This window comes from Zootoca vivipara, chromosome 2 (assembly GCF_965207765.1).
Source record: "Zootoca vivipara chromosome 2, rZooViv2.hap1.1, whole genome shotgun sequence".
Lineage (NCBI taxonomy): Eukaryota > Metazoa > Chordata > Lepidosauria > Squamata > Lacertidae > Zootoca > Zootoca vivipara.
In genome coordinates this window covers 3,562,153-3,587,334 of record NC_142584.1, presented here as the reverse complement: position 1 = coordinate 3,587,334, position 25,182 = coordinate 3,562,153, and the positions used below count along the sequence as shown (strand labels likewise).

General features: G+C 45.4%; 1 protein-coding gene across 3 annotated transcripts; it reads right to left on the bottom strand.

Annotated features, from left to right (window-relative positions):
- Window positions 1–1,246: 1,246 nt before the first annotated feature.
- Window positions 1,247–25,182, bottom strand: DDX23 (DEAD-box helicase 23). 3 transcript variants are annotated; one of them, XM_035101074.3, is made up of 17 exons: window positions 24,884–25,182; window positions 22,948–23,144; window positions 20,782–20,892; window positions 19,789–19,885; window positions 18,739–18,804; window positions 18,389–18,527; window positions 17,896–18,029; window positions 10,570–10,682; window positions 10,065–10,208; window positions 8,592–8,817; window positions 8,070–8,215; window positions 6,210–6,387; window positions 5,487–5,729; window positions 4,208–4,359; window positions 3,288–3,396; window positions 2,594–2,768; window positions 1,247–2,161 (listed from the first exon to the last, which is right to left on the bottom strand). In XM_035101074.3, exons 2-17 carry the CDS (start codon window positions 23,142–23,144, stop codon window positions 1,938–1,940), a joined length of 2,454 nt encoding a protein of 817 aa, XP_034956965.3. In that variant the 5' UTR covers window positions 24,884–25,182; the 3' UTR covers window positions 1,247–1,937. The 3 variants fall into 3 exon arrangements, with proteins under 3 accessions (XP_034956965.3, XP_034956969.3, XP_034956977.3); XM_035101078.3 differs by having other exon boundaries at window positions 25,046–25,182; XM_035101086.3 differs by having other exon boundaries at window positions 25,100–25,182.

The following is a 25,182-nucleotide window of genomic DNA, read 5'->3' as shown; positions in this document are numbered from 1 at the left end:
TCTCCTACCCACCCCTGCAACCCCCCCTCCCCCATGCACAAACTGGAGACTCTGCATTCCAGCACCTGCTGGGGACTCTTTCAAAAAGTCTTTTAAAGAGCACATTTGAAGAATTCGGTCTGCAGATATGCAAATGAAGCTGTGGAAGTGGACACCCTGTCCCAGAGAACAAAGATGGTTCAATAACACACTGTCCTCATAGTCCATGTGGAACAGTCCTAAGCATCGCTAAGACAGGCCTTCCTGCTTTCAATGAACCAGACTCCATAGTTAGTGAACTCAGCACTGCAGCTTTCTACCATCAATGTCTTCAACTCTGCATTATCACAATTCCTGGTGGAAATGCAAATTTATTGGTGGAAAAATCCATACTCTTTGCCCTGGGCACTTAATTTACATTTCAGATTATGCAATATTGCATCACTTGTTCCAGTTGCAGCAGAGTGAGGGAGCTTTTCAATATGCAGTTCTTGCCTTATCCAGTGCTGAGCAGGCCAGCAACTAAAGGTAAAGTCACCCCAAAGCATGGAATGGGGTGCTGTCCAGTTGCATTATGTTGAATTTCATTTGGGGCACTCTTGCCAAAAACCACCACACTGGGTTGCAACAGGAGTGTAGGGCTGCAGCTCACCAGACATAGAGCTACTCGCTTGCAAAAATACATGAGCCTCATGGGGTCTGCAAATGGTTCACTTTTACGGCAACCCAAGCAAGTTCCTACTTCTCTTCACACGTCTACTTCTGCACACTTTTGCTGAGACATTCAGCAGTGACATCAAGACATTCAGCAGGTTTTATCCTAGGCATCTTTAGATAGGACAAGAAAAGGCTTCTGTTTGAAATCCCTGGAGAGCAGTGTAGAGGATATTGAGCTAGAAACATTTTGTTTGTTTTAAGTCCAACATGCCATCAACCTTTTGGGTTGGGGAATAAACAATTTCTACACATTTTGTTTTTTAACAAAAATAAGTTGCCCTTTTATTCTAGACCTCCAGCTGTCACGCTTCAAACACTACTTTGTTCCAACTACTGCTACTGCCCTCACACACACAAGATTTACTATATCGGTAGTGCAAAACTGGTTCTCTTGCTTCTAGCTGATAGTCTCATAAATAGCTTGTAAGGGCAATTGCTACATTTAAAAGGCACAGAAGCTGGACACAGAGGAATACAAGTTCTACAGAGGAGACACAGTTTGAACCTGCATCTGTGAAAAGGGAGGAGTAAAGGAAGAGACAGACCTGAGTAACAGTTCACATGGATTTATAGAAGCACAGAAACATCATTGAAAAATATGAGTGTCTTTCTGTACATCACCTGTCCCCTTCTACTGAAAGTAGACAGTACTAACCTCTGAATAAATCAAGTTTTGTTAAGAAATTCACCCCACCCTTCCTCATGAAATTACCACCCTGAAACATGGTACTGGAAACAGGGTGATGTTATCATCTGAGGAAGAAAGGAGGGCCCTGCAGCATCCCAGTCAGAGTGCCACAAGCTGTATCACTACCCCCCCCCCCAAAAAAGTCAGGACAAAATCTCAGAGTCTCGCTTGATCATGGAGTAGAGGAGGTGGCAGGCTTAAAGCCACCAAGTGGCACAAACCAGGCCTAGCCTAGCTCAGCTTCCCAACTCAAATGTAAAGCAAGGCTACAGGAAAAAGGAAGTAGGGAGAATTGTCTAGCTCAGGATTCCCAAGGAGACATTTTAATTTTTTAGATTGAAGTCTTCATTGTTTGGTCCTGAATTCTTTGCTGGGTGTCACATCAACAGCTCAAGGGGTGTACCTACTATGTTTGAAGGGGAGGGGGGAAGCACATTAAAAGCCACTGCCTCTTTAAGGTCTAGGCAAGTGGGACTGAGAGCCATTTCACCAGTCTGCTCCAGGCTCCAGGCAGTGGCCCAGAGGGGCCTCTTGAAGAGCAACCCTACAGGACTCAGGCAAAGATAGTCTCTTCCCGCCGCTTCTTGGTGAGGATGGTTCCCGGCTTGTGCTGTGCATCTGGGTGGTTGGCTAGTTCTGGAGGGCAGGAAGACACCGGACTCTCGAGGATCGCCTGCTTCAGGTCATAGAAGACAGCAGAGTCCTCCTTGGTGACAAAAGAGATGGCTACACCGCTCTTGCCAGCTCGTCCTGTTCGGCCAATGCGGTGAATATAATCTGTAAGCAAGGAGGGAGGGAGGGAGGGAGGTGTTAAGACGCTGCTAACCTTTGGTCCTGGATGGAAAATCTAAATGATGGCTCATACTACAGGGTCATGGACAGAGACTGACCACTCCTTAACAGAAATATATATATATATAATTGTCCGGTAGCACCTTAGAGACCAAGTTTGTTTGTTCTTGGTATGAGCTTTCGTGTGCATGCACACTTCTTCAGATACCTTGTGACTACACACTGCCAACTCCCAGACGTGGAATTAGAAGGACCTACATCATTTTTATGACTTCAACATAGCATGCCAACCACTGCCACCCCACTTCTCCCGCTCGGTGGCCCAAATTGCTGAAGGCATGCCTCACAGGCCCAGAGGTTTCTGTTATAAGACCAAGGAAGTGCCCAGAGAAAGGCAGAGAGCACTGGACAGCTCACCTTCAATGTTCTTGGCCATGTCGTAATTCACCACCATGGACACATCATGGATGTCGATACCACGTCCAGCCACATCTGTGGCCACCAGAATATCCTTGGCACCAGCCTTCAAGTTGGAGAGGGCAAACTCTCGCTGCTCCTGACCTTTGCCGCCATGAAGGGTGCAGGCATTGTACTGCAGAGATGGGAGAGCAACGGGTTACATTAAGCCAGATGTTATCTGTTTGGGCAATGAGGACAGTAACAAAAAGGCAATGAACAAGCAACAATTTCCTCCAGAGACAAAGACAGCCAAGTGTTTCAAGAGGAGACACGGGGCAGAGTGCTCCATCATTCCCAGACATTCCTAGTGAATACCAAGAGATGTTGATTATCTTGCGAGGGGCTTGCAGGGTGGGGGGAATGGCAACTGCCAGACCAAGAATGGGCATTGAACTCTGCCAATTCAGGGCTCAGCAGTCAGCCAGAAAATGTCTTACCAGCTGCCATAAGCTCAACAGCTACACCACATTATTCTGATAATTTGCTGATAGTGAGAGGAAACACCTACGTATCTTCCCGAAGTTTGACAAAGGACACAAAGACACCAATTCTGGGAGCCTCAAAGATGGGCTGGCTAACATCACGTGGGCCTCAAATACTTTCATAGGACCTGCAGTTCTTGAATTTAACAGTTCTTGAGATTACTACTTACCCCCATCTTCTCCAGGGATTTAGCCAGCACATCACAACCCTTCTTCTGGTTCACAAAGATGATGATGGGTGGGTCAAAGCCCTGCTCCAAAATGTTCAGCAGTTTCTTCCTGTACAGGGGAAAGGAGAGGAGAAGCAAACAGGTGAGCCACGATGGTGGGGTCTGAAGATGCAATCTGTTCAGCAGAAACATTACATTGCACCCCTGCCCTCTGGCATACATATCACCTCTGTATTATCATTTGGAACAGTTCAGTACCCTGACATCCAGAAACAACACTAATAAAACTGGGCAGGAGTAACCATGTGTGCAGCCTTGAGCTCCTTGGCAGAAAGGAGGGCTAGAACGTGTAATACGTAACTAAAATGTGCACCAGATTCAAGTACGCATATAGGGGGGCGGGCTGGACTGAATGATATTCTAGGGTCCCTCTGCAACTCTAAGCCACATGCCAAGTTCTCTTTTCTGCACTCACACCAAGGAAAGGATGCACTGGCCGTTACACGGTACATGGTTCCTTTGGACCTCCCCTCCACCTTGCTTGAGTAATATGGGAACCATTTCACGGTTCAAGTCATGAGGAATGCTGGCGGGAAGTCTAGCCGGCTCATTCCACATAGCCCTTCTCTGGAAATTACATTACGGTAGAAGCCCCATGTTCGGGTTGAGGCTTTACTTCATAGCCAGAAATGTGCTTATGCCACAATTCAGAAGGAGCGAAAATAAAGCATAAAATGGATGTGAATTGCCTCTACAAAGGGTTCTCTTTTTAAGCACAGAGCCTTGTGCCAATCAAAACAAACACAGTTCTATGTTCTATGCCTACCACACCTGAGGGCCCAAACTTCAAAGGCTCCCGTTACCTCATTTGAACTAGACAAACCAAGCCCCTTGACGCAACCTCCCACACCAGCGGTTACCTCTTCTCAGACTCTGACATGAGGAAGACCTTCTGCTCCACACGCTCATGTGGCTTGCCAGCAGAGCCAATGTAGACCACCGCTGGGCGGCGCAGGTAACTGCGGGCCAGGCGCTCCACAGCAGGGGGCATGGTGGCTGTGAACATCACAGTCTGCGGGTGCGGGGGGGGGGAGAGAAGAGAGAGCATGAGTGCAAGGCAGTCTGTCTCTCCTCCCACATAATGGAACTCCTCCAATTTAAGCAGAAAAGGGGAGGGATGCATTTTCACAAATATCACATTGCAGGAAATATGTACAAAGCCACAAAGAGCTCTTTTATTAAGAAAGTTACCTCCAATCATTGCTAAAACAAGTTTCCACACTTCCATTTGCGGTTTTAGCCAGAAATAAAGGAAATCAATGAACCCTTCACCCTGCAAAGGGCATCAAATCCTACCATTTCACCACTTCTGGCTGGTAAGGTTTTGTTTTTTTACTATGAATGGTGCCCAAGCTTAAATGTTCTCCTTGTTCTGTCTCGCTCCCTCTCAAAGCACACTTTCAAGCACTCAGTACGTTCCACGGAAAAGGGAATGGCCACTAACATCAACCATCCTCTTAAACGCCTCATCTTTTGTGCCTAAGAATTTGAACTCGAGGTGGAACCCAAGTGATCGGTTCCATTAGCACATGGACTATTATTTATTTATTTATTTATTAATTATTATTATTGTACAGCCCTATACCTGGAGGTTTCAGGGCCCTCTCCTCTCCCTACACTCCCTGTAAATCAGCTCTGGAGGATTGAGGGAACCTTACAGGGGCCATATGGGGAGAGAGGAGCAGACAGAGAAGCTCCATTGCACAACTACAGGTGAAACTCGGAAAATTAGAATATCGTCGAAAAGTGCATTTATTTCAGTAATGCAACTTAAAAGGTGAAACCAATATATGAGAAAGATGCATGACATGCAAAGCAAGATATGTCAAGCCTTTATTTGTTGTAATTGTAATTATTTGTCGTTAGGTGGGTCAATTATAAATGGAATGTAATTAATGAAATGTAATAGTGATGTTTATTTTTCAGATAAAAGCATCTCCCTGCCCACAAGCAGCCACCAACCACACCCTCTGTGCCTTATTTCTCATGTGAATTGAGAAACATTGCTAACCAGGTCAGATTAAAGGAAGGGTGTTTGGCTCAAAGGGTGGAACTCAATGGTGGACTTGAACCCCAGTGCTTTACTTTTTACAAGTTAATACACCAGATGTGACAGCAAGGCATCCAAACCCCACTAACCTGCCGGTATTTGTGCTTCCCCAACTCGAAGTTAGCCAACATCTTTTCAGGGTCTTCAGCCTCATCCGTATCTGGTTTCTGGTTAGTGACAGGTATGTGCTCCAGGATCTTCTGCACATCAGGCTCGAAGCCCATGTCAATCATGCGGTCAGCCTCATCCAGTACTACATAGGTGCAGCGGCTCAACACCAGGTAACGGTTCTCCAAAACGTCAATCAGACGGCCCGGTGTCGCAATCACAATCTGTGGCATTCAGAGAGAGAGAGAGAGCAGATACATGGAGGTGGAAATGACCCTTGCAACCTGTGTCCATACAGCTTTTGCCCATCCTTTCCTGACTCAAGAAACAAGGCAACATTTTCCAATGTACTATCCAGGCAGGGACGGTGAGCCAGGCCATGAAGTTAAGAGGATATTAAGCTATGAATGTGTGTCATTATTTATCACTCACAGGAGCAAAGTGAACATTTAGGGTTGTAGCCAATGATATGCCAAGAGTGTTCTGCTGGTACAACAGGATTTCCATTTCTTCTCCTCCCACTGTGTGGCCCTAAAATCTACTTTAACGTAGGGGAGCCCTACCCTTTGGAGCTGATTTTGAGGGTGTGCAGGGGGTATAGTAAAGGAAGAAGCAGCTCCATTGCAGGATGAGAAGTTGGTTGTATCAGCAGAGCTGCAGCATTGGCTGTGGCCCTTACAGACCACCCGCCCTAACCCTCTCACCTCACAACCCATGCGCAGGCGGAAGCCTTGATCCTCACGCGAGATGCCACCAATAACAGCCACTGTGCGGATGCCCAGGGGCTTTCCAAATTTGATGGTCTCTTCCTCAATCTGCTGGGCCAGCTCACGGGTGGGAGCCAGGATGACGGCATAGGGGCCCTGATCTGACTCCTCAATCCTGCAGTGAACAAAAAACACATGCTGAGCTGAAGCAGACAGTGTGAAACCATCCCTCTCTGGCCTACAAGACTTTGCAGCAAAGGCAGGGTCCCAACCAAAGAATGCCCCAGGTTTCTGCCTGCTAGATTGGACTGTGAGAAATGTATACATTTGTGACCTCGATCTACTGACTACCACTGAAACAAAATTAAGTAAGGGTGGGCGCCATGCGATTTTTTTGGAGGAGGGGAAACAAGCCAGTGAAGTAAATGGGTTCAAACTGAACCAGATTATTTCAAGCTCACCTAGAAGCCAAGGTTTTGGCTTTGGAAGGGTCTTGGCTTAGTGCAGGGTTGGCAAGGTTTATCTCGCCTGGGCAGGTTCACTCCAGTGGAGAGCTCTCCGTGGGCCGGATTGCACATGCACCCACAATTTCTGGTGTCTGCGTCTGTGCAGACATGATTTCCGGCATCTGCGCATGCACAGACGTGATTTCCAGCACTGCAGAAGTGAGTCCCCACAATGCACCATGCCAGTTTAGCGCAGCGGACAGGGACTCGCCAAGCGGGCGGCTCGGTTCGGGGATAGCTTGTAGGCCAGTTAAATGACCCCCGTGGGCCGCTTGTGACCCATGGGCCTTAGGTTGCCTACCCCTGGCTTAGTGGTACGGCAAATGCCTTGCATGCAGAAGGTCCCAGGTTCGATCCCTGGCATCTCCAGGTAGGGCTGGGAGAGAAACCTGCCTGAAACCCTGGAGAGCCACTGCCAGTCAGTGTAGACAATGCTGAGGTAGATGGACCAATGGTTTGACTCTGAACAAGGCAGTTTTCTAGGTCTTTACACAGCCTGAGCACAATAAAAGCTGCAAGGAGGTCCCCACAGTGCACACGGGGGTGGGGGGAGCCATCTATCCATGGTGATTTGGCTTATCTCCAGCATGGTTAGTTTGTGAGCTTCCCAGAAGTCTCTGGGTAGCCACTGATAGAAACAGCATTGCTGGACAAGATGGGGTTGTTTTGTTTTGTTTTTTTGTCAATGTGAGCAAAGCAATTCTTATGTTTGTATGTTTGTCCTTCTCACTCAAAGCTGCACACCTGGAAGCAATGGCTTTACCATGGGAGAAAAATCCTCATCTTCCCACCTCTCATTCATTCTCACATACACACAAAAACAGGGGTAAGCAGTGAGTAGCATGATTCTGAGCTTTGCCACCAAAAGTCACCGAAATATTAGGGGGATTACAAAGGCTTCCCAAACAGATTACAGATTACCTTGGTTCCCAAATGGCTTGGTTCCCGAACAAATTGGCTCCTGAATGTCGCAAACCCGGAAGTAAGTGTTCTGGTTTGTGAATGTTTTTGGGAAGCCAAACATCTAATGCGGCTTCCGGTTGAGTGCAGGAAGCTCCTGCAGCCAATTGGAAGTCGTGCCTTGGTTTTTGAATGGTTTCGGGAGTGAACAGACTCCTGGAATGGATTAAGTTCGATAACCAAGGTACCACTGTACTTGATGTGTGGTATTAGATAAATGCCACTCCCCCACAGAAGAATGCCTGGCTGTGGAGAGCACTAGTGCAAACTGTGGTGCTGAAGAATCATTTGCAGGTGAGCATTGACCCAGGGCCCTCAAATGTCCATTTCTCCCCCCCCCCTCTGGAAATGTGGTCTAACCTGCCACAGCAACCATCACTCCCTCCCTCACCTGTCAATTTTGGGAAGTGTTGTGATCCACACCAGCAATGGGATAAGGAAGGCAGCTGTTTTACCACTGCCAGTTTCTGCCACGCCAATGATGTCACGGTTCTGCAGACCAATAGGAATGGCTTGACGCTGAATAGGAGTTGGTTCCTGTGGAAAACGGGGCATAAAACCTATCAGGAAAGCACTAGACTTCTTGGGAGAAATCAAATTCAATTCAAATTCAAGCAGTCAGCAACAGAACTAGGAATCCTGACTCTTAGCCCTCCCCAACATCCAAAACACTATGTCCTTTCAAGAACACAAAGCTGATCTCCAGAAGCCATGATGCTCAGTCCCTGTTCAACAGCACCACCCCCATAAACTAAATTATTATTTTTTAAAAAAATGATCATTTTCAAATATAAACTTTTAGATTTTAAAACAGCATTTAAAATATACACTTATACAGTCTCTCAAAATAAACTGAAGTTTCAATGGTTAACAGAAGGGCCAATCCATCTTTATGAAGTGACTTGCATCTCACCTTGTAGCCGCATTTGTCAATGACCTCCAAGATGTGAGGGGGCAGCGAAGAGTCTTTCCAGGAACGAATAGGGTTGGGGATCTTGCCCCCTTTGGTGGTGATGCTGTAGTCCTCCCGGAAGATACGCCAGTCCCTGTCTGTCATCTCATCCAGTTTCTTTTGAGACCAATGCCTGTCATCCCAGCGTTGCTTGGCCTCCTTTTTACGCAGCTTGCGCAGACGTGCCCTGCCAAGAAGGAAGATCCCAACAGGGTCAGAATAGGCAGGCCAAAATGGTAGAAGGCAAAAGCAAAGAAAACCCCCAGCAAACTGGAAGAGGGCAGCTCTTATTTGCCCACAGTTGCACAAACCGTTGCTTACTGCAACCTATTCACTATGCCAGGAATAGGACTGGCATTTCTTCAGGATATTGAGATATCGTCCAAAGCTGGTTTGACGTTCACATCATGATAACTGTTTCATAATTTTTTACCTGGCAATATATCACAAATCACAGTATGTGCGAGGATTAGGCGATAACTAGTTTTCAACATCGCAATGTCTCCCCAGCCAAACATTGCAATGTTATCACCAGCTAAACATCACAATCTACCACAATGTCTGAAATAAGCATGGAACTATGCAAAGGCGAAAATGACAATGTCCTGGCAACTGCTACTACTTAGGGGTCTAAAACGGATAAATGACGATATTATCAATCACCTCATGGTCACTTTAAACAGCAGTCAAGGCAAAATGCATCCAAACATGACTTTTAGTTTGGGACTTGGCTACCAAATGGTGGTATTCAGGACAATCCACAATACAAATAACCTGGGAGTGCCAGACTGCCAGCATACCTTCTGGCAGCAGTAGAATCAGCAACAACCAGGGGGCAGAAGCGGTGGCAACCTGCAGGGCCTTGCCATGACAGCGGCAGTAATGGTTGCTTGCAAGGCCCTGCAGTGGCAGCAGCAGTAGTGGCGGCCTGCATGGCCTCACTGAGGCAGGTGGCCGCAGCTTCTGCCACCGCCTCCTACTACCGCCCAGAGAACTTGAAGACCGCTGCCACTTTTTGCCACCATGGCGAGGTTTTGCAAGCCCCACTGCTAAAGGCACAAAACTCCAGCCAGAAAAGAAAACTGGTGAGCACAAGCTGGCTCAAGTAACCTATTCATTACTTCTGTAAATGCTGTGGCTAAAAAACCCAACAATGGATTTGATCTATTAACAGAGTATGCATATAATTTGAACAATTTTCATGATTTACACTCCTCACAATGAACTCTTAAGAGTCTGACTTTCCTTGTCAGAGTTTTGGTTGGTTGAATTGAAAACAACAACTCCTTGTACATGTGATGAAAACACAGAATGTCTTCCCATATCCACCTGAACACCAACATCCAGTTTACTGCTCCCTCATCAGCTGGGGAATGTCATCATAAACTTTGCAACACCAACACCTCCCTCCCTCCCTCCCTGGATGTAACTTACTCCTCTTGCTCTTTCTCCTCCAGCGTGCGCCGCTTCTCCATCAGGTCTCCATAAAAACGTGACTGCTCCCGCTTCTGCTGTTTCAAGTCAATGCCAGCAATGAAGCCACGTCCCAGCAGCTGAACCTGATGCCGCTCCTTGTACCTGTTGAACAGAATGTCAAATGGTACTGCATACACTCCAAACTGTAGGTGGTTAGAATCTGGTTAGAAACTCCCAGAATCCCATCTCAATTTTTTCCACAAGCCCACTTAATTTGCACAACTCACTGTCATGTGAGAATTTGTATTTTTAGGGTACAAGGATGTAATTTTTTTCCAAATCCCAGACCTCTAGACATCCTCCTCTCACAGGGCTGGGAATATTCCTGGTTCATTGCGAAGGAGGAAATGGGATTTTCAGATTCTTCCCAGGAACAAGGATAGATATGTGGCTCTGTGGACACCAGTCTCTCTACTCTGAAGTAGCATCCCATATGGAACCCGCCTCCCACAGCAATACTCACAGGGGATTGTAGTCAATGGAAGTGTCTTCGGAAGCATCCCACTCAAAGACAAATTTGCGGTCATTCAGATGCCGAGTACGTCTCCGCTTCTTGACCCCACCCAAGTACCGTTCCTAAGGGGACATGGTATTTATTTATTCATGCCCTCTCAGGCTTTTCCAAAGGAAAAACAAGGCAACATTTCCCAATGAAACACAAAGAAAGTTTGCAAGGAAACGATATGTGCCTCCCTTTGCAAGAATTCAGTCTGACCATGAAGAGTCCTATTGCTGAACATGCTAAGGAGCAAAACATACCTCAAAGCTTGCTATAATCCAATACACACACCGGTTGGATCAAAATTACAATAAACATGTATGCTGCTCTTTCTAATTTTCCAGACGCTTCATATATAACAGCCCTGTAAGGTGGGTCAGTATTATTATTCCTCTTATTTCTGATAAGTGCCTGAGGCTGACAAGACAAGACCTTCCCTAAGGCCCTGTAGTGACAGAACTGCAATTTGAACTAGGGATGCCCTGGCTAACAGTTCAGACTCTGCATTGGTTCCCAAATCAGCTTTTTGCTCACTTGGGCTCATATCCAGATCATCCTTTTCATTCCCAGCCCAGAAAATGTGTATCATCATTGGACCTTGGGAACGAAGACCCAGAAAAAAGCAGGAAGAATGAATCTGCATAGGCTCTGATCTCAGCCAGTTTTGCCACAGCAAAGCAAAAAAACAAAAACAAACCCTTTTTATTCCAATGCTGAAAACTCCAAACAGCTGTTTCTGAAGATGTGTTCCTAGTGACACTGTTAAGAACTGGGCTGTTGCTTTCTTCTTCAAGTGCACATTTCAAAAACTCAGGAATCCCCAAAGAAAAGTCATTACAGTAGCCTAGCCTTAAGGTTATGAAGTCATGTAAAGAACAAGAAACGAGTGATGAAAAGAAAGTGAACAACTATTTTACGGACCATTTTCTAAAGCTGGCTTTTTGAGAGGTTGAAAGTACGTTGGCACTGTCAGGTTGATTTTGTGAGCGGTTCTACTGTGACAATCAACCCACACCGATAACATATTTTTCAGGACGTAGAAAACTGTGATGACTTGCTCAAAAAACTGGTATGATTGCATTAAATTGATCAATGACTGGCTTCCAAGATGGCGACGGAGACAGCAGCCTGGTCAGACTCTCCTGCTTTCAATTAAGCTTTTAAGTTGTTTTTAGCCATTTCTTGATTTTAAACTCACAGTTCTAACGTTTTACTGGCTGTTTTACTACCTCATCGCTTCTCTTTGGTTTTAGTTTATTGTTTTAGTTTATTGTTTTATTGTTTTACTGCTCAATCTGTCCTACTGCAACAACGGATGCCTTATGATGCCTGTTGCTGTGAATGACTTGCTGTTTTCTCTACTGGATAAAAACTTGGATTAATACATTGCTGTGGAGACTTGGAAGGAAAGACGATAGACTCGGTGGAGGCTAAACGAGATTTGGCTTTTTGACACCCAGTTAACTCAAGCTTTAAACCTCAATTGAGGTTTTTTAGAATTTTATATTAGTCTTAGTCCTGGTGGGAGCAGGACTACAAACGAATGGCCTGCGTTGCTTACCGGTAGTCCCCCTGAAGAACTAAATTGCCGGCCTGCGAGGGTGAAGGTGAAGACGCCGACTTTCATATGAGCAGGCAGTGAAATATACCCCCACTGCAAGTGCTGGTAGGCTCGAAGGAAATACTTATCACCTGAGTTGGTGTTAAAATATTACCCCCCCCCCTCTTCTCGATAATCTGAATTATGGGGTATGGGAAACGTCTTAGAGATTCCGATGAGACAGTTCCCGTTCCCCTTCCGAGATCAAAGCAAACAAGGGTTGAATCATGTCACTTTAAAGAAGGGAGTAATCTACTGGAATGTTCCTACACGGTAGAAACTCAGAACCGTTTCAACCCTCTGATTGACTGTGTGTCAGTACTTAAAGACGAAGAGCAAATTATACCACAAATAACAAGCGATGTGGCCAACAGTAAGAGTGTAGTCTCTCCTCAGAAGGAGGAACTGGTCCTTGATGCGGCCAATCATATGACATTTGAACAGTCACATTTAATAATCAAAACCTTGCACTGTATATTCAAAAGACTAGATGATCTTTCGTCCCAGCTGCACAGCCTTCAACAAAAGCTAGTTGCTACTTCACCATCGTTAGCAGGTGTTAAGTCCCTCGAAGAGAGAAAGGGGACGAGAAGCTTGTCTTTAAATAACAAATGTGCTGACAAATTTAAATACAACCTTAACCGTCAATTAGATCATCAATCCTTGATTTTAACACCAAGGAAAGTGAGCCTAACTATACAAAATGGGGACCCAAGATGGAGAACTCTGGGCGGTGCCAAGGAACTCTTGAAGGTGCTTTTAAATATTGAGGCAACACAAATTGACCTCTGTGCAGTCCTCCCTCTTGTCCATCACCATAAATCCCAGAGAGTCCTGCTTGCGTTCCAATCCACAAAAATTCCCACTATCATATTACGAAGGAAAGCATTTTTGTTTCGCTGTGGTGTAACACCAACAAGAGCCTTTATAGACCCTACGCCTAAACCCCTATTGTTGGAGGCAATAACCAAAGAGGGCTCAAAATCTGTTAATCCTGATCCACCAGTGGATGACGGAGTGGGTGTTCTACCCCAGGAGAAGTGTTATGTGGCCTCCACTCCCCTAACAAAGAACAATGACCATCCGGAAAGTGGCCTGACACCTCCTGAAGAGATCGAACTCATTGCCTCCTTTGCAGATTTACCAGCCGTGGAACAAAAAGAAATTATTAATAGGCTGGAATCGCTTAAAAACCAACTTATTAGGAAGCTCAGCACCAGAACACCCACGTATAGCGATCATGACATCCTAGAAGAACCAGATCATATGGATCTCGAAATATCTAATGCTAAAAGTATGTCGGTAATGGAGGATAAGATACAACCCCAAGAAGCAACTACCAGCCCTTCCCTCCAAGCAGAACAACCCGCTGTGCTCTTAATAGATTTACATGACTTACCCTCGATAAACATACCTGAAGAAAGCAGCACACAACAGGAAAAATCCCCTTCTACACATTCATCGATGCCAGACCTGGAACCTTCTTATAACACTGACCAATCAAGAGAAGAGGTGCCTTTGCCAACCTTCCCAAATAGCCCACTTGCCCTGCCTTATCCCTCATTGCGGAGTATTATGGATTCAACAGCAAGGCCAGAGACTGAACTGATTGAAGATCCAACAGGCCACATAAATCAAGTAGTCCAAAAGACCAGCAGCAGACCACAGAGAGACCAAACTTCTGATGAGATAGCTGGATCGCACCGGATGGCCCACCAAACTCTTCTGGAAAAGAGGTCCTCTCCTGCTCAAGGCCCTACTCCTAGTAGAATGAGTGGCCAAGTTCAACAGTTAGATAACCTTGTAAATCCTCCCACTCAGATTCTACGAGGAGTTTTTCATCAGAGGAAGATAACTGATTTTTTTATTGGCCCCCCTCTTCCCGTACTAAAGTTGAGCCATCCTTCCGAATGACAGTTACTGGGAGGAGCGAGGAAACCCCAGCCTTCAATATTAAGTTGGAACATTGCTGGATGGAAAAGTAAAAAATTAGATCCAGAATTCCAAAAATATATTAATTCCTTTCTTATCATATTATTACAAGAAACTTGGGTGGAGGAGGAAATTGAGTTAAATGGCTTTGAGTTTATATGCCTGCATGCTAGCCCGCCAACGAATGGTGGCCGCCCTAAAGGTGGCCTTACAATTGGTATCTCCCTTAAACTTCGGGCTAAACTTTCACTAGTGCATGCATTACCGCCATATGCTATTACCGGACTGATCTCTGGTGGAAACTTCTCCTTATTGGTCACAAATGTCTATTTCCCTCCGGGAGGGTCAGCAGCTGATCTTACTACTAGATGGGAATCCCTAGAGGATTTTTTACTTTCCTGTTATCTTAAGTCTCCAAATGTCCCCTCCATTATTGGAGGCGATTTTAATGCTCGGATAGCTTCAAATCGGGAGGTTCTTATGAAGTCTAAATGGTGGGTTGACCCCGGCGCTCAAACCTACGATCCAGTATATATCCCCACTAGAATATCAAAGGATGTAAAAGTCAATAAGGCGGGAGTGATGCTTTATCAGATGACTTTACGCCTTAATTTAATTATATTAAATGGCAGGTGTCCTCCAGACATACCAGGAGAGTTCACCCACCTGGGGTTAAAATCAAACAGTGTTCTCGACTATGTATTGGTTTCCCGGGATCTATTTTTGAATGTCACCTCTTTTAAAATTGATAACGCTCAATTTAGTGACCATCTTCCCCTGACAACCAAGTTATGTGTTGACTGGCAGTTGCTCGAGCGCTCCCACCCAATCCCGGTGACTGTGGAGTCGTCCACTAAAATAAAGGGGACTAGATGGTCCCCTGCCCTCGCCCATAGATATACGGTTTTTATCCAAGAAAAGTTTCCGGGTGATCAGCCGGACGTAGGAATAGTCCCGCGTGATCCTATTAAGTGTATGAATTTTTTTTCTTGTTTGATAGAAGTTTTAACTCGCTTTTTTACTTCTCCAGCCTATGGAGTTAAAAACCATTATTTTAAATTTGGCGCCCCTTGGTTCAACTCCTCTTGTAAACAAGCCAGACTCCATCTACATACGATATATAATGATTATAAACTCTCCGGTGCGCCTGCCTTACCTCCATCTTATCCCCTGGCTAAAAAAGCATACAAACAGGCCCAGAAATCGGCCAAACGGGATTGGTATTTAAATCGCTGGCAGACTATAATTTCTGCCTCAAAATCTCATAACTCCCGGAAATTTTGGTCCTTAATAAAGGGAAGAAACAGGAAATATCCCTTAAGGGTGATCCCGGCCCCCACATGGGAGCAGTTCCTGAGAAAATATTTCGCAGTAGCAGAAGCTCCGGCCACTCACTGGAGACCTTCTAATCCCCTTCCTGTCTGGCCTAACACCGACCCTGCTGAAATCCTAGAATTGATAGCTGAGCTGAAAACTGGTAAGGCCCCTGGGCCGGATTTGGTCCCTGTTGAGGCTATAAAGCTACATTCTGCATGGTGGGCAGGGATTTTAGCTAAAACCTTCGACGCAATAAATGCCACGGGCTTAATACCAGGAACGTGGAAGGAGGCCATTATAATTCCTATCTACAAAAAAGCCCCCCCCCCCCCGGTGACCCAGGGAACTACTGAAATATCAGTCTGCTATCGTCCATTGGGAAAATATATGCCCGGTTTTTGCTGGCAAGGTTGATGAAGTGGTCAGTCGAGGCTGACCTGATCGGGCACGAGCAAGCTGGATTTAGACTAAACCGATCCACAACAGATCAGGCAATTATTCTTTATCACTTAGCCCGGAAATACTCAACACCTCGACGGGGCCAACTTTGCGCAGCTTTCATAGATTTGAAAGCTGCGTTTGATAGTATTCCGAGGAAATTACTATGGGATAAACTTGCCTGTTAGATAGAAGGCTTCTGAATAGATAGAAGGCTTCTGTGGCTTATCTCCCAACTTCATGCTGGGTCCGTGGCCAGGGTGAGATTAACCCCTGCTGGAGACCTAACGAACCCAGTGCCAGTAAATAAGGGAGTACGCCAGGGCTGTATTTTAGCACCACTTCTTTTTAACTTATTTATCAGCGATATGAGGAACCCATTAGCCGACTCGCAAAAATCTATCCACGCCCCTCGTATAGCAGATTATCGTTGTCCTTTACTTCTCTACGCAGATGATGCGGTACTACTCTCTTACTCCAGAGTGGGTTTAAGGAGGGCACTAAAGATTTTTGCGACTTATTGCCATCTTAATCATCTGTCCATCAATCACACCAAGTCCAAAGTACTGATATTTTCAAGGAGTCGAAAACTTTATACATGGAAACTGGAGGGCACGAAAATCGAACAAGTACATAAATTTAAATATTTAGGAATTTATTTTCAATATAATTTAGGGTGGAAAGCGCAAGTTGAATACCTTCAAAACAAGACAAAAGCCCTATCGCACTCCCTCCTCCGTTTTTTCTATTCTGAGGGGGCCTTATTCATCCCTGCGGCCTTGAAAGTGTATAGCATCAAAGTGATGGCCACAATGGCCTATGCTGCACCTTTATGGGCGGCCTTTGCAAATCTCTCACCTTTAGAGTCGCTTCAAAGCCAATTCTTACGCCGACTTCTAAAATTACCAACATGCGTAAGTAATGCGGCTATTCGCTTAGAAATGAAGATCCCCTCAGTGGAGTTAGTTTTATGGAGGCGAGTTTTGATTTATTGGATATCCCTATGGCATAAACTCCCGAACCACTATCTCATTCAATGCATGTGGCGGGATGACTTCACAAATTTGTGGTCAGGAAAAATCCATGCCAAATTGCTGTCCTATGAGATCTCGCCCACTGAATTGCTCAAACTGGATCTAAATGCGGCAAAAAGGTGTATAAATCAAAGGCTGGATGATGCGGAGCTATACCAAAATTTCTTAGCTGGTCGTGGAGTTTGCTCGCCATTAAATTTCGGCATAACCCCTATCTACCGTGCTCCGTCCTATTTAACATCGCTTACGGCCGCGTCTCACCGATATGCCTTCATTAAAGCTAGGTTTAATGTTTTTCCAACAAACGTGCTGAGACATAGATTTACTAAGGGCCAAGTCTCTTCAATGTGTGCTTGTGAAATTAAAACATCTGAATCTCTACATCATGTTATGTTTATCTGCCCTATGTACAGTTCGGCTCGTGCTAGTATACTAAATTCCATAATCCAGCCTATGGCTGACAAACCAGTTGACCTACAGCTTGCCTGGGTTCTTCAAGATGTGGATCCTTATATTACTCTACAGGTCGCTAAATTCCTAACAGCCGTCCTCTCGTACAAGAGACGGAATGGAATGTTAGCAGATTATTTATAGTTATAATTTTTTTTTTTATAATGACATCTGATATTGATTTTAGCGTAGTGCCTAAATTTTTAATCATTATCTTAAACTGTTCTTTTTAATATTTGTCCTCGTGAGCTGTGAATTGTGTTTTATTATTTGTGGCTTGAACGAGTCCGCTGTTTTATTTGATTTATTTTGTTGTGTTGTGTTTTATGATGGGCGTAAAGCCGAATAAACCTCCTGATGATGATGATGATGATCAATGAATTCAACTAATCATAATGCTAACCTCAGCCACTTGGATGCACATCAAAGACACTCTCCTATCCCAGTCCCCTTATTCTAACCCATTAATCCTCATCTCCATACTACTTACAGAGAGAAAATGAAATGGCCTAACATTACCTTGATGGCATGAAGTTCCTTACTCTTATCTTTCTCCTCACGGATTTTTTGCCGCCCTTCCTCATCTTCATTGCCATTGGTCTCTCGTTCCATGCGCTCTCTCCGCTCACGGCGCTCCCTCTCCTGGGGGTCTTCTGTAGTAAACGGCAGAATGTCAGGAAATGTGGCATCAGGACACAAGCTCAGAGCAGGGAATCACATCATGCCCCTGAAGCTGAATAGTGTCATACTTTGGATCCTGAATGCCTTGTGAGTCAAACCTTTTGGGTCCCAAACACCGCAAACCCGAAAGTGAGTGTTCTGGGTTGCAAATGTTCTTTGGAATCCGAATGTCCGACGCAGGTTCCGATTGGCTGCAGGAGCTTCTGCAGCCAATCGGAAGCCGCACCTTGGTCTCCGAACGTCTTGGAAGTCGAACGGACTTCTGGAACGGATTCCATTCAACTTCCAAGATATCAGTGTACCTGATGATCTCCTGGGAGGTAATCTTTACCTAGCATCTTCCTCCCCATTTCTTGGAATTGTTTTCTCTTTTTCCTCTCCTCTTCTATGAGCCTCTGCCGCTCCTCCACCTCCTGCTGCCGTCGTTTCAAGGCCTCGGCCTCTCGTTCTGCCTTGGAAAGGAACTTCGGCTGCAAGAAATCAGAGCAAGATGTTGAGCGTGCAAGGAAACCCTGTGTACTTCCCTCATCAAGAATTGCTGGAGATGCCAGGAAGCAAAGCACAGCTTTAAATACACACAGCTTGCTGTAATCTAATACACCCACCTGCTGGTCTCACCTGGGCAAAAATGGAATTGGTAGGTGGGGAAAAAGAAAGTGGAGGCATGCCCCATGCTCTTACCTTGGCTTCAGCCTCTTCCTCAGCTTTCTTCTTGGCCAGCAGCTCCTCCAGAGAAAGTGGCTGGGCCTGTGAACAAAATAAAGGTAAAGGTAAAGGGACCCCTGACCGTTAGGTCCAGTCACGGACGACTCTGGGGTTGCGGTGCTCATCTCACTCTATAGGCCAAGGGAGCTGGCGTTTGTCCGCAGACAGCTTCCAAGTCATGTGGCCAGCATGACTAAGCTGCTTCTGGCAAACCAGAGCAGCACACAGAAGAACTGTTTACCTTCCTGCAGGAGCTATTTATCTACTTGCACTTTGATGTGCTTTAGAACTGCTAGGTGGGCAGGAGCTGGGACCGAGCAACGGGAGCTCACCCTGTCGTGGGGATACGAACTGTCGACCTTCTGATTAGCAAGCCCTAGGCTCTGTGGTTTAGACCACAGCACCACCCGCATCCCTGTGAACAAAATAAGTGCATGCTAAAATCAGGGGTGGGGGAGAGAAACCCAAAAAGTAGGAATTGCTATCACTGAAGCTGTGGGGTCTATACTTTTGGCTGTAGGGAAGAAGTGCTATATTATAAAGTTCCAAAGTAGCAAGGTTGAAAGAGAATGTAAAAAACTGTTTTTAAGTAGCCTGATTAATTCTCTTTTAAGTAGCCTGATTAATTGAGATCTGCCCTTTCATCTCACAGCAAGCACTTTCCAGAGATACTGTATAAAGAAGTAGAGAACAGAAACATACCAGAGATTTATAGTATAAGGCCTTTCAACCAAAAAATGGTTCTTATCTATGCCATCCTAGAAACACACTTTGAAAGATAAACATGGAGTTGTAATCTATATATATATATAAATGTAAAAGGGGCATGTCGGTGGGTCTCCACTTTTCTCCGAAACCGCTTGACCGATTGTGTTCAAATTCAGACTAAGCCACAGCAACGCGTGGCAGGGCCAGCTAGTTTTTAATAAAAGAGGTCTCAAATTAAAAGAATCAGGGTGCGGTGGGGAATTCAAACCCACCCAGCTTAACTGCACATGTTACAGAGAACTGAACAAGAACAGTTACCTTCTCCTTCTTGGACAATGAATCATCATCATCATCTCTGCGAGAATCTCTGTCCTTCCTGGATTTGGAGTCTTTGTTCCGACTTGGAGAGGTACTCCTGTGCCAGAGGGATAGAACAGTCAGGAGTTGGGGTTACCGTATTTCACTGGGTAGATCTAGGTTCATTCCCTCAGGTTCAGCTAGCCTCAACTAGGGATCATTCCTTTAGTGTGGCAAGCCCTGCCCTGTGGAACTCCCTACCAGTAGAGGTTCAGCAGGAACTTTCCCTCCCTTCTTTTAGATGTCTTCAATTATTTAGACAGGCCTTTGAAATATGAATTTCTATTTTTAACCAACTAGTATCTGCTGATGTTTCACTGATGTTTTTAATTATATTTTTATGGAGTACTTTACTGATTTTATTATATTTTGTATGTTACTCTCCATTCTGATCTACTTTATGAAAGTATGGATTATTTAAATATATCCAAATCTAAATAAATCTATTGAACAAATCCTCAGCACCAGTCACTCATGGTAACTATAGATGCTACTGCCCTTTCAACAACCTAAACAAAATAAAAAAATTCCTTCCAGTAGCACCTTAGAGACCAACTAAGTTTGTCATTGGTATGAACTTTTGTGTGCATGCACACTTCTTCAGATACCATGCACATGAAAGCTCATACCAATGACAAACTTAGTTGGTCTCTAAGGTGCTACTGGAAGGAATTTTTTTATTTTGTTTTGACTACGGCAGACCAACACGGCTACCTACCTGTAACTAGAACAACAACCTGGGCATTGTACCTTGAGCCCAATTCCTATTGTTGTTAACCCAAGAATTTAGATGAAACTTCTCTTTAAATCCAAACATAAAGCTAAAATGGTGAAATTGTAGTTATCTTTTTAATCATGTTTCCACCCCAGCTACCATGAAACAATGCTATATTCCACAACAGCTGTGACACCTCAGAAGTAACTGCATTCATTGTCTAGGAAACACTGTTTTACCTGGACCGTTTACGGTCCTTGTCCCTCCGGTGCCCATCTTTCTCACGATCCCGGTCCTTCTTGCTGCGCTCCCGCTCTTTGTCTCGCTCCCGCTCTTTATATCGCCGCTCTCTACAAACAAATGGTTTACATGCAGAATAACTGATTTCAATGCACACAGATCAAGCCACCCCTTCCATCAGACAGTATCAATAGAAATCAACCAACTGCAGAAACCGTTCAATCCCACCAAATTAAATTAGCATCCTCCTATATACTCCCTTTATGCTTTGCTCACACCCATTAACTCAGCCTTTGTATAAAGGGTACAGCTGTGGTTTATCTGTACAGCAGACCTAGAAAGTCTATGGACAATAAATGTAATCAAGACTGAGTGTAACTCTGCAACAGTGCCTCCATTTTCTTTCTTAAAAATGAAAAAAGTTTAGCTACAGCTCAAATTCAGAAGGAGAGGATTAGGACAGAGCAACATTTTCAGTGGTTGGGCTTCAATAACTTGCATAGTCTCACAAGCTCCCTTCCCCAAAGAAGGCAGATGCGTTATATCAAGTAAAATGATACACTGTAATCTGTTTAGCATGCATAGTGTTTACAGGTCTTAGAAACCAAATATCAGTGTAGTTTAGAAAAACTTTGTACCCATTTTTTATTTCAAAACCAACAATACAGACTACCTAGCCCAGTGTTTCTCAACCTTTTTTGGGCCAAGGCACACTTGTTCCATGAAAAAAATCACGAGGCACACCACCATTTAAAAAGTTGAAAAATTTAACTCTGTGCCGCCCTATAGTGACTATATAATTATGACTGTATGAAACACTTGCCAATTGCTGTGTTGGTTGCAATCTCCTGTAATAAGGCTTCACAAGCCGCTGATTTCTCTGCCAGCACAATCCTTTGCTCAGCAAGTTTCAGGTGGAGCTCATCCAGCCAGCTTCTTTAAGTTTGTCTAAAACCACCCTCCCGTGGTGGTGGCTGTTGAGAGCTGCGCTCGCCCCGCGTCGTGACCCGGCCGGCTTCCTTTCCGGTGGGTCAGCGTAGTGTATTGGCGGCCGCCAGGCACGTAACAATGCAAATCGCCCTTCTCGTTGCCGCACGTCGCGGCACACCAGCCAGCGTCTCGCGGCACACTAGTGGTTGAGAACAGCGGTTGAGAAACGCTGACCTAGCCCCAGTGTAACAAGGGATGCAGAACAGTATGTCCACAAAGGACATGCACTGGGTGTCCTTAAACTTATGTAAGCAACATTCCTGTTTGTGCAATCCTGGATTGTGACTCTATTACTAAGTGCACCCCCAAAGCATTTGAAAGTAACTGCTCTGAGAAACTGGATAAATTATTGGTTTGAGTCCAAAATATAGTTCAGTGCTGAATTGTTGAATCCTAAAGGTAGAGGTAAAGGTACCCCTGACCATTAGGTCCAGTCGCGGATGACTCTGGGGTTGCGCGCTCATCTTGCTCTATAGGCTGAGGGAGCTGGCGTTTGTCCGCAGACAGCTTCCGGGTCATGTGGCCAGCATGACTAAGCCACTTCTGTGAACCACCTTCTGCTGCTCCAGAGAAGCGGACACGGAACAATGGATTCAAACTACAAGAAAGATTCCACCTAAACATTAGAAAGAACTTCCTGACAGTAAGAGCTGTTCGGCAGGGGAATTTGCTACCAAGGAGTGTGGTGGAGTCTCCTTCTTTGGAGGTCTTTAAGCAGAGGCTTGACAGGCATATGTCAAGAATGCTTTGATGGTGTTTCCTGCTCGGCAGGGGGTTGGACTGGATGGCCCTTGTGGTCTCTTCCAACTCTACGATTCTATGATTCTAACCAGAAGAGCGCATGGAAACACTGTTTACCACACCGGAGCGGGAAGCACTTTGACGTGCTTTCAAACTGCTAGGTGGGCAGGAGCTGGGACCAAGCAACGGGAGCTCATCCCGTCACAGGGATTCAAACTGCCGACCTTCTGATCAGCAAGCCCTAGGCTCTGTGATTTAGACCACAGTGCCACGCGCGTCCCCACAACGCCACCTGCCACCCCATGTTGAATCCTACTAATAGCCAAATAAAAACACCTGAAGCCAACAGCATTCCCTGCTACTTATTACACTCAAGGCTGACTAACGTTCATCATCCTTGCAGCAAACCAAATTGACCTATAATCTGGCCTTACCTCTCAGTAGATTTGGACCTAGATCGGGATCTGGATCGACTGCCTCTCCTTCTCTCACGGGAGCGGTGCCTTTTCCTGTCCTTTGTGACGGGGGAGCCTTTCCTGTCTCGCTCTCGTTCAGCTGAACGTGAGCGTCTCCGCTCTTCCTTGAGGGGTGAAGAATCTCTCTCTCTCTTTTCAACAGTTTCCCCAGCCATCTGGATTGAAAAAGTTTTGTTGGTGGTATTAATATACAGAAGTTATTGGGAAGAGGAAGGGGGATTGGAGACCTGCTTCAGTATGGAATTGCCCCAACTGTCTGTGGATATAGCTTAATTAAGAATCTGAAATCTCACTCCTCGCATTATACACCTATTATGTCATTCTTAAAATCCTGACCAAGTTTTCAAGGTGTGGAAGTTGGTGAGGGACCAACAATTGGAGCCCCTGATTCCCAAGAGAAATGCCACCTGAACCTCTCCCAGTTACTGATTCAGACTTGAAAAGGGAATCTGTGGAGGGGATGGCATCTCTGAAAGAGGATTTGCTGGCAGGTTATTTTGGGAAGGTGGCAATCTGGCATATTGCCTTCCACTCTATTCTCAACATGGTCCTCTTAGAATAACTACACAGCTAGCCTGTTTTTAGAGGGGAAGACCAAAAGCTGATCAAGGCAAATTTATAAATGTCACATAGACTGAAATAAAGTCTGCCAATGAGCAATTGTTTTGAATTCGTATAGACTGGTAGTGAAAAGAAGCACGCACACATGCGCACACACACAAATCATCATGTCCAACAACAAGTAGTTTTTCTGCATATAGGCATGATAAAAATATCATGATCAGATGCATGCTGAAGGTTCAAATGAACATGCAGTTCTTGCAGCTGATGATCCACATGCTGGTTCTATGACTGCAGGTATGGTATAGCAGCAAAAGTGTCAGACTGAGAAAAGGGAGACCTGGGTTTACTGTATATCTCCCCTCAGTCATGCAGAGATTGGTTGTGAAGATAAAAGCTGGGAGAGGGGGAAATACTACTTTGAGCTCTTTGGAAGAAAAGTGGGATATAATAAAATGTAACAAATAAAACATACTTTAACATAAAAATAGAGCATAAAATAAAATTTTATGTTGGAAAAAGTGGCATGTGATGCACAAGCCACCGTGGTGTAGTGGTTAAGAGTGGTGGACTTGTAATATGGGGAACCGGGTTTGCTTCCCTGCTCCTCCACATGCAGCTGCTGGGTGACCTTGGGCTAGTCACGCTTCTCTGAAGTCTCTCAGCCTCACTCACCTCACAGTGTGTTTGTTGTGGGGGAGGAATGGAAAGGAGATTGTTAGCCGCTTTGAGACTCCTTATGGGGAGTGATAAAGTGGAATATCAAATCCAAACTCTTCTTCTTCAATGACAATCACAGTTATTCCGGCACAAACCTCAACAGAACAATCTGTTCTGTTCTAGATTTCTTTCACCCAGTTCACTCCCTAAAGCAGGAAGGAGATACTTGATCTTTGGGTTAGAGGGGGTTTGGTGTTGTACAAGGAGCTCAAGTCAGGCTAGAAATGCCCCACTCTGATCTGGATGGGAGCCCATGTGGGGTAGTGGTTAGAGGAAAACTCCGGCCCTCCAGATATTTGAGACTACAATTCCCATCATCCCTGACCACATGTCCTGTTAGCTAGGGATGATGGGAATTGTAGTCCCAAACATCTGGAGGGCCAGAGTTTGCCTATGCCTGGGTTAGAGAGTGCCAGACTGGGTCCTAGGAGGCCAGAGCTCAAATCCCCACTTGGTGATGAAGCTCACTGGGTGACCTTGGGCCAAGTCACACTCCCGACCTAACCTACCACACAGGGTTGTTGTGAGGATAAAATGAGAAGGAAAAGGAGGATACAAGTTTAACAAACAAACAAACAATGTCTCTTCCTCCCACTACCCCTGGTGCACAAACCTCTGTGTTTATTCTCGCACCATCCCCGTCAGGGCTGAGCGTCTGAAAGCAAACCAAGGCGAGGGAAGCGACGGCGTGAGGCGCCCGGAACTACCGCTAACCTGAAGCCAGCAGCCCTTCTGCCTCCAGCGGCAGCCCTTCTTCTTGGATACCTTTCCCTACCTGCAGTCTCTGGAAACACCGAAGGTGGCCGGGGGGCAAGCGGATGCGCCTCACCTGTAGCCCTTCCCGACGTTACCAGCAACTCACTGCGCCGCCAACATCGCCGCCATCTTATTAAAGCTAATTCCAGTCACAAC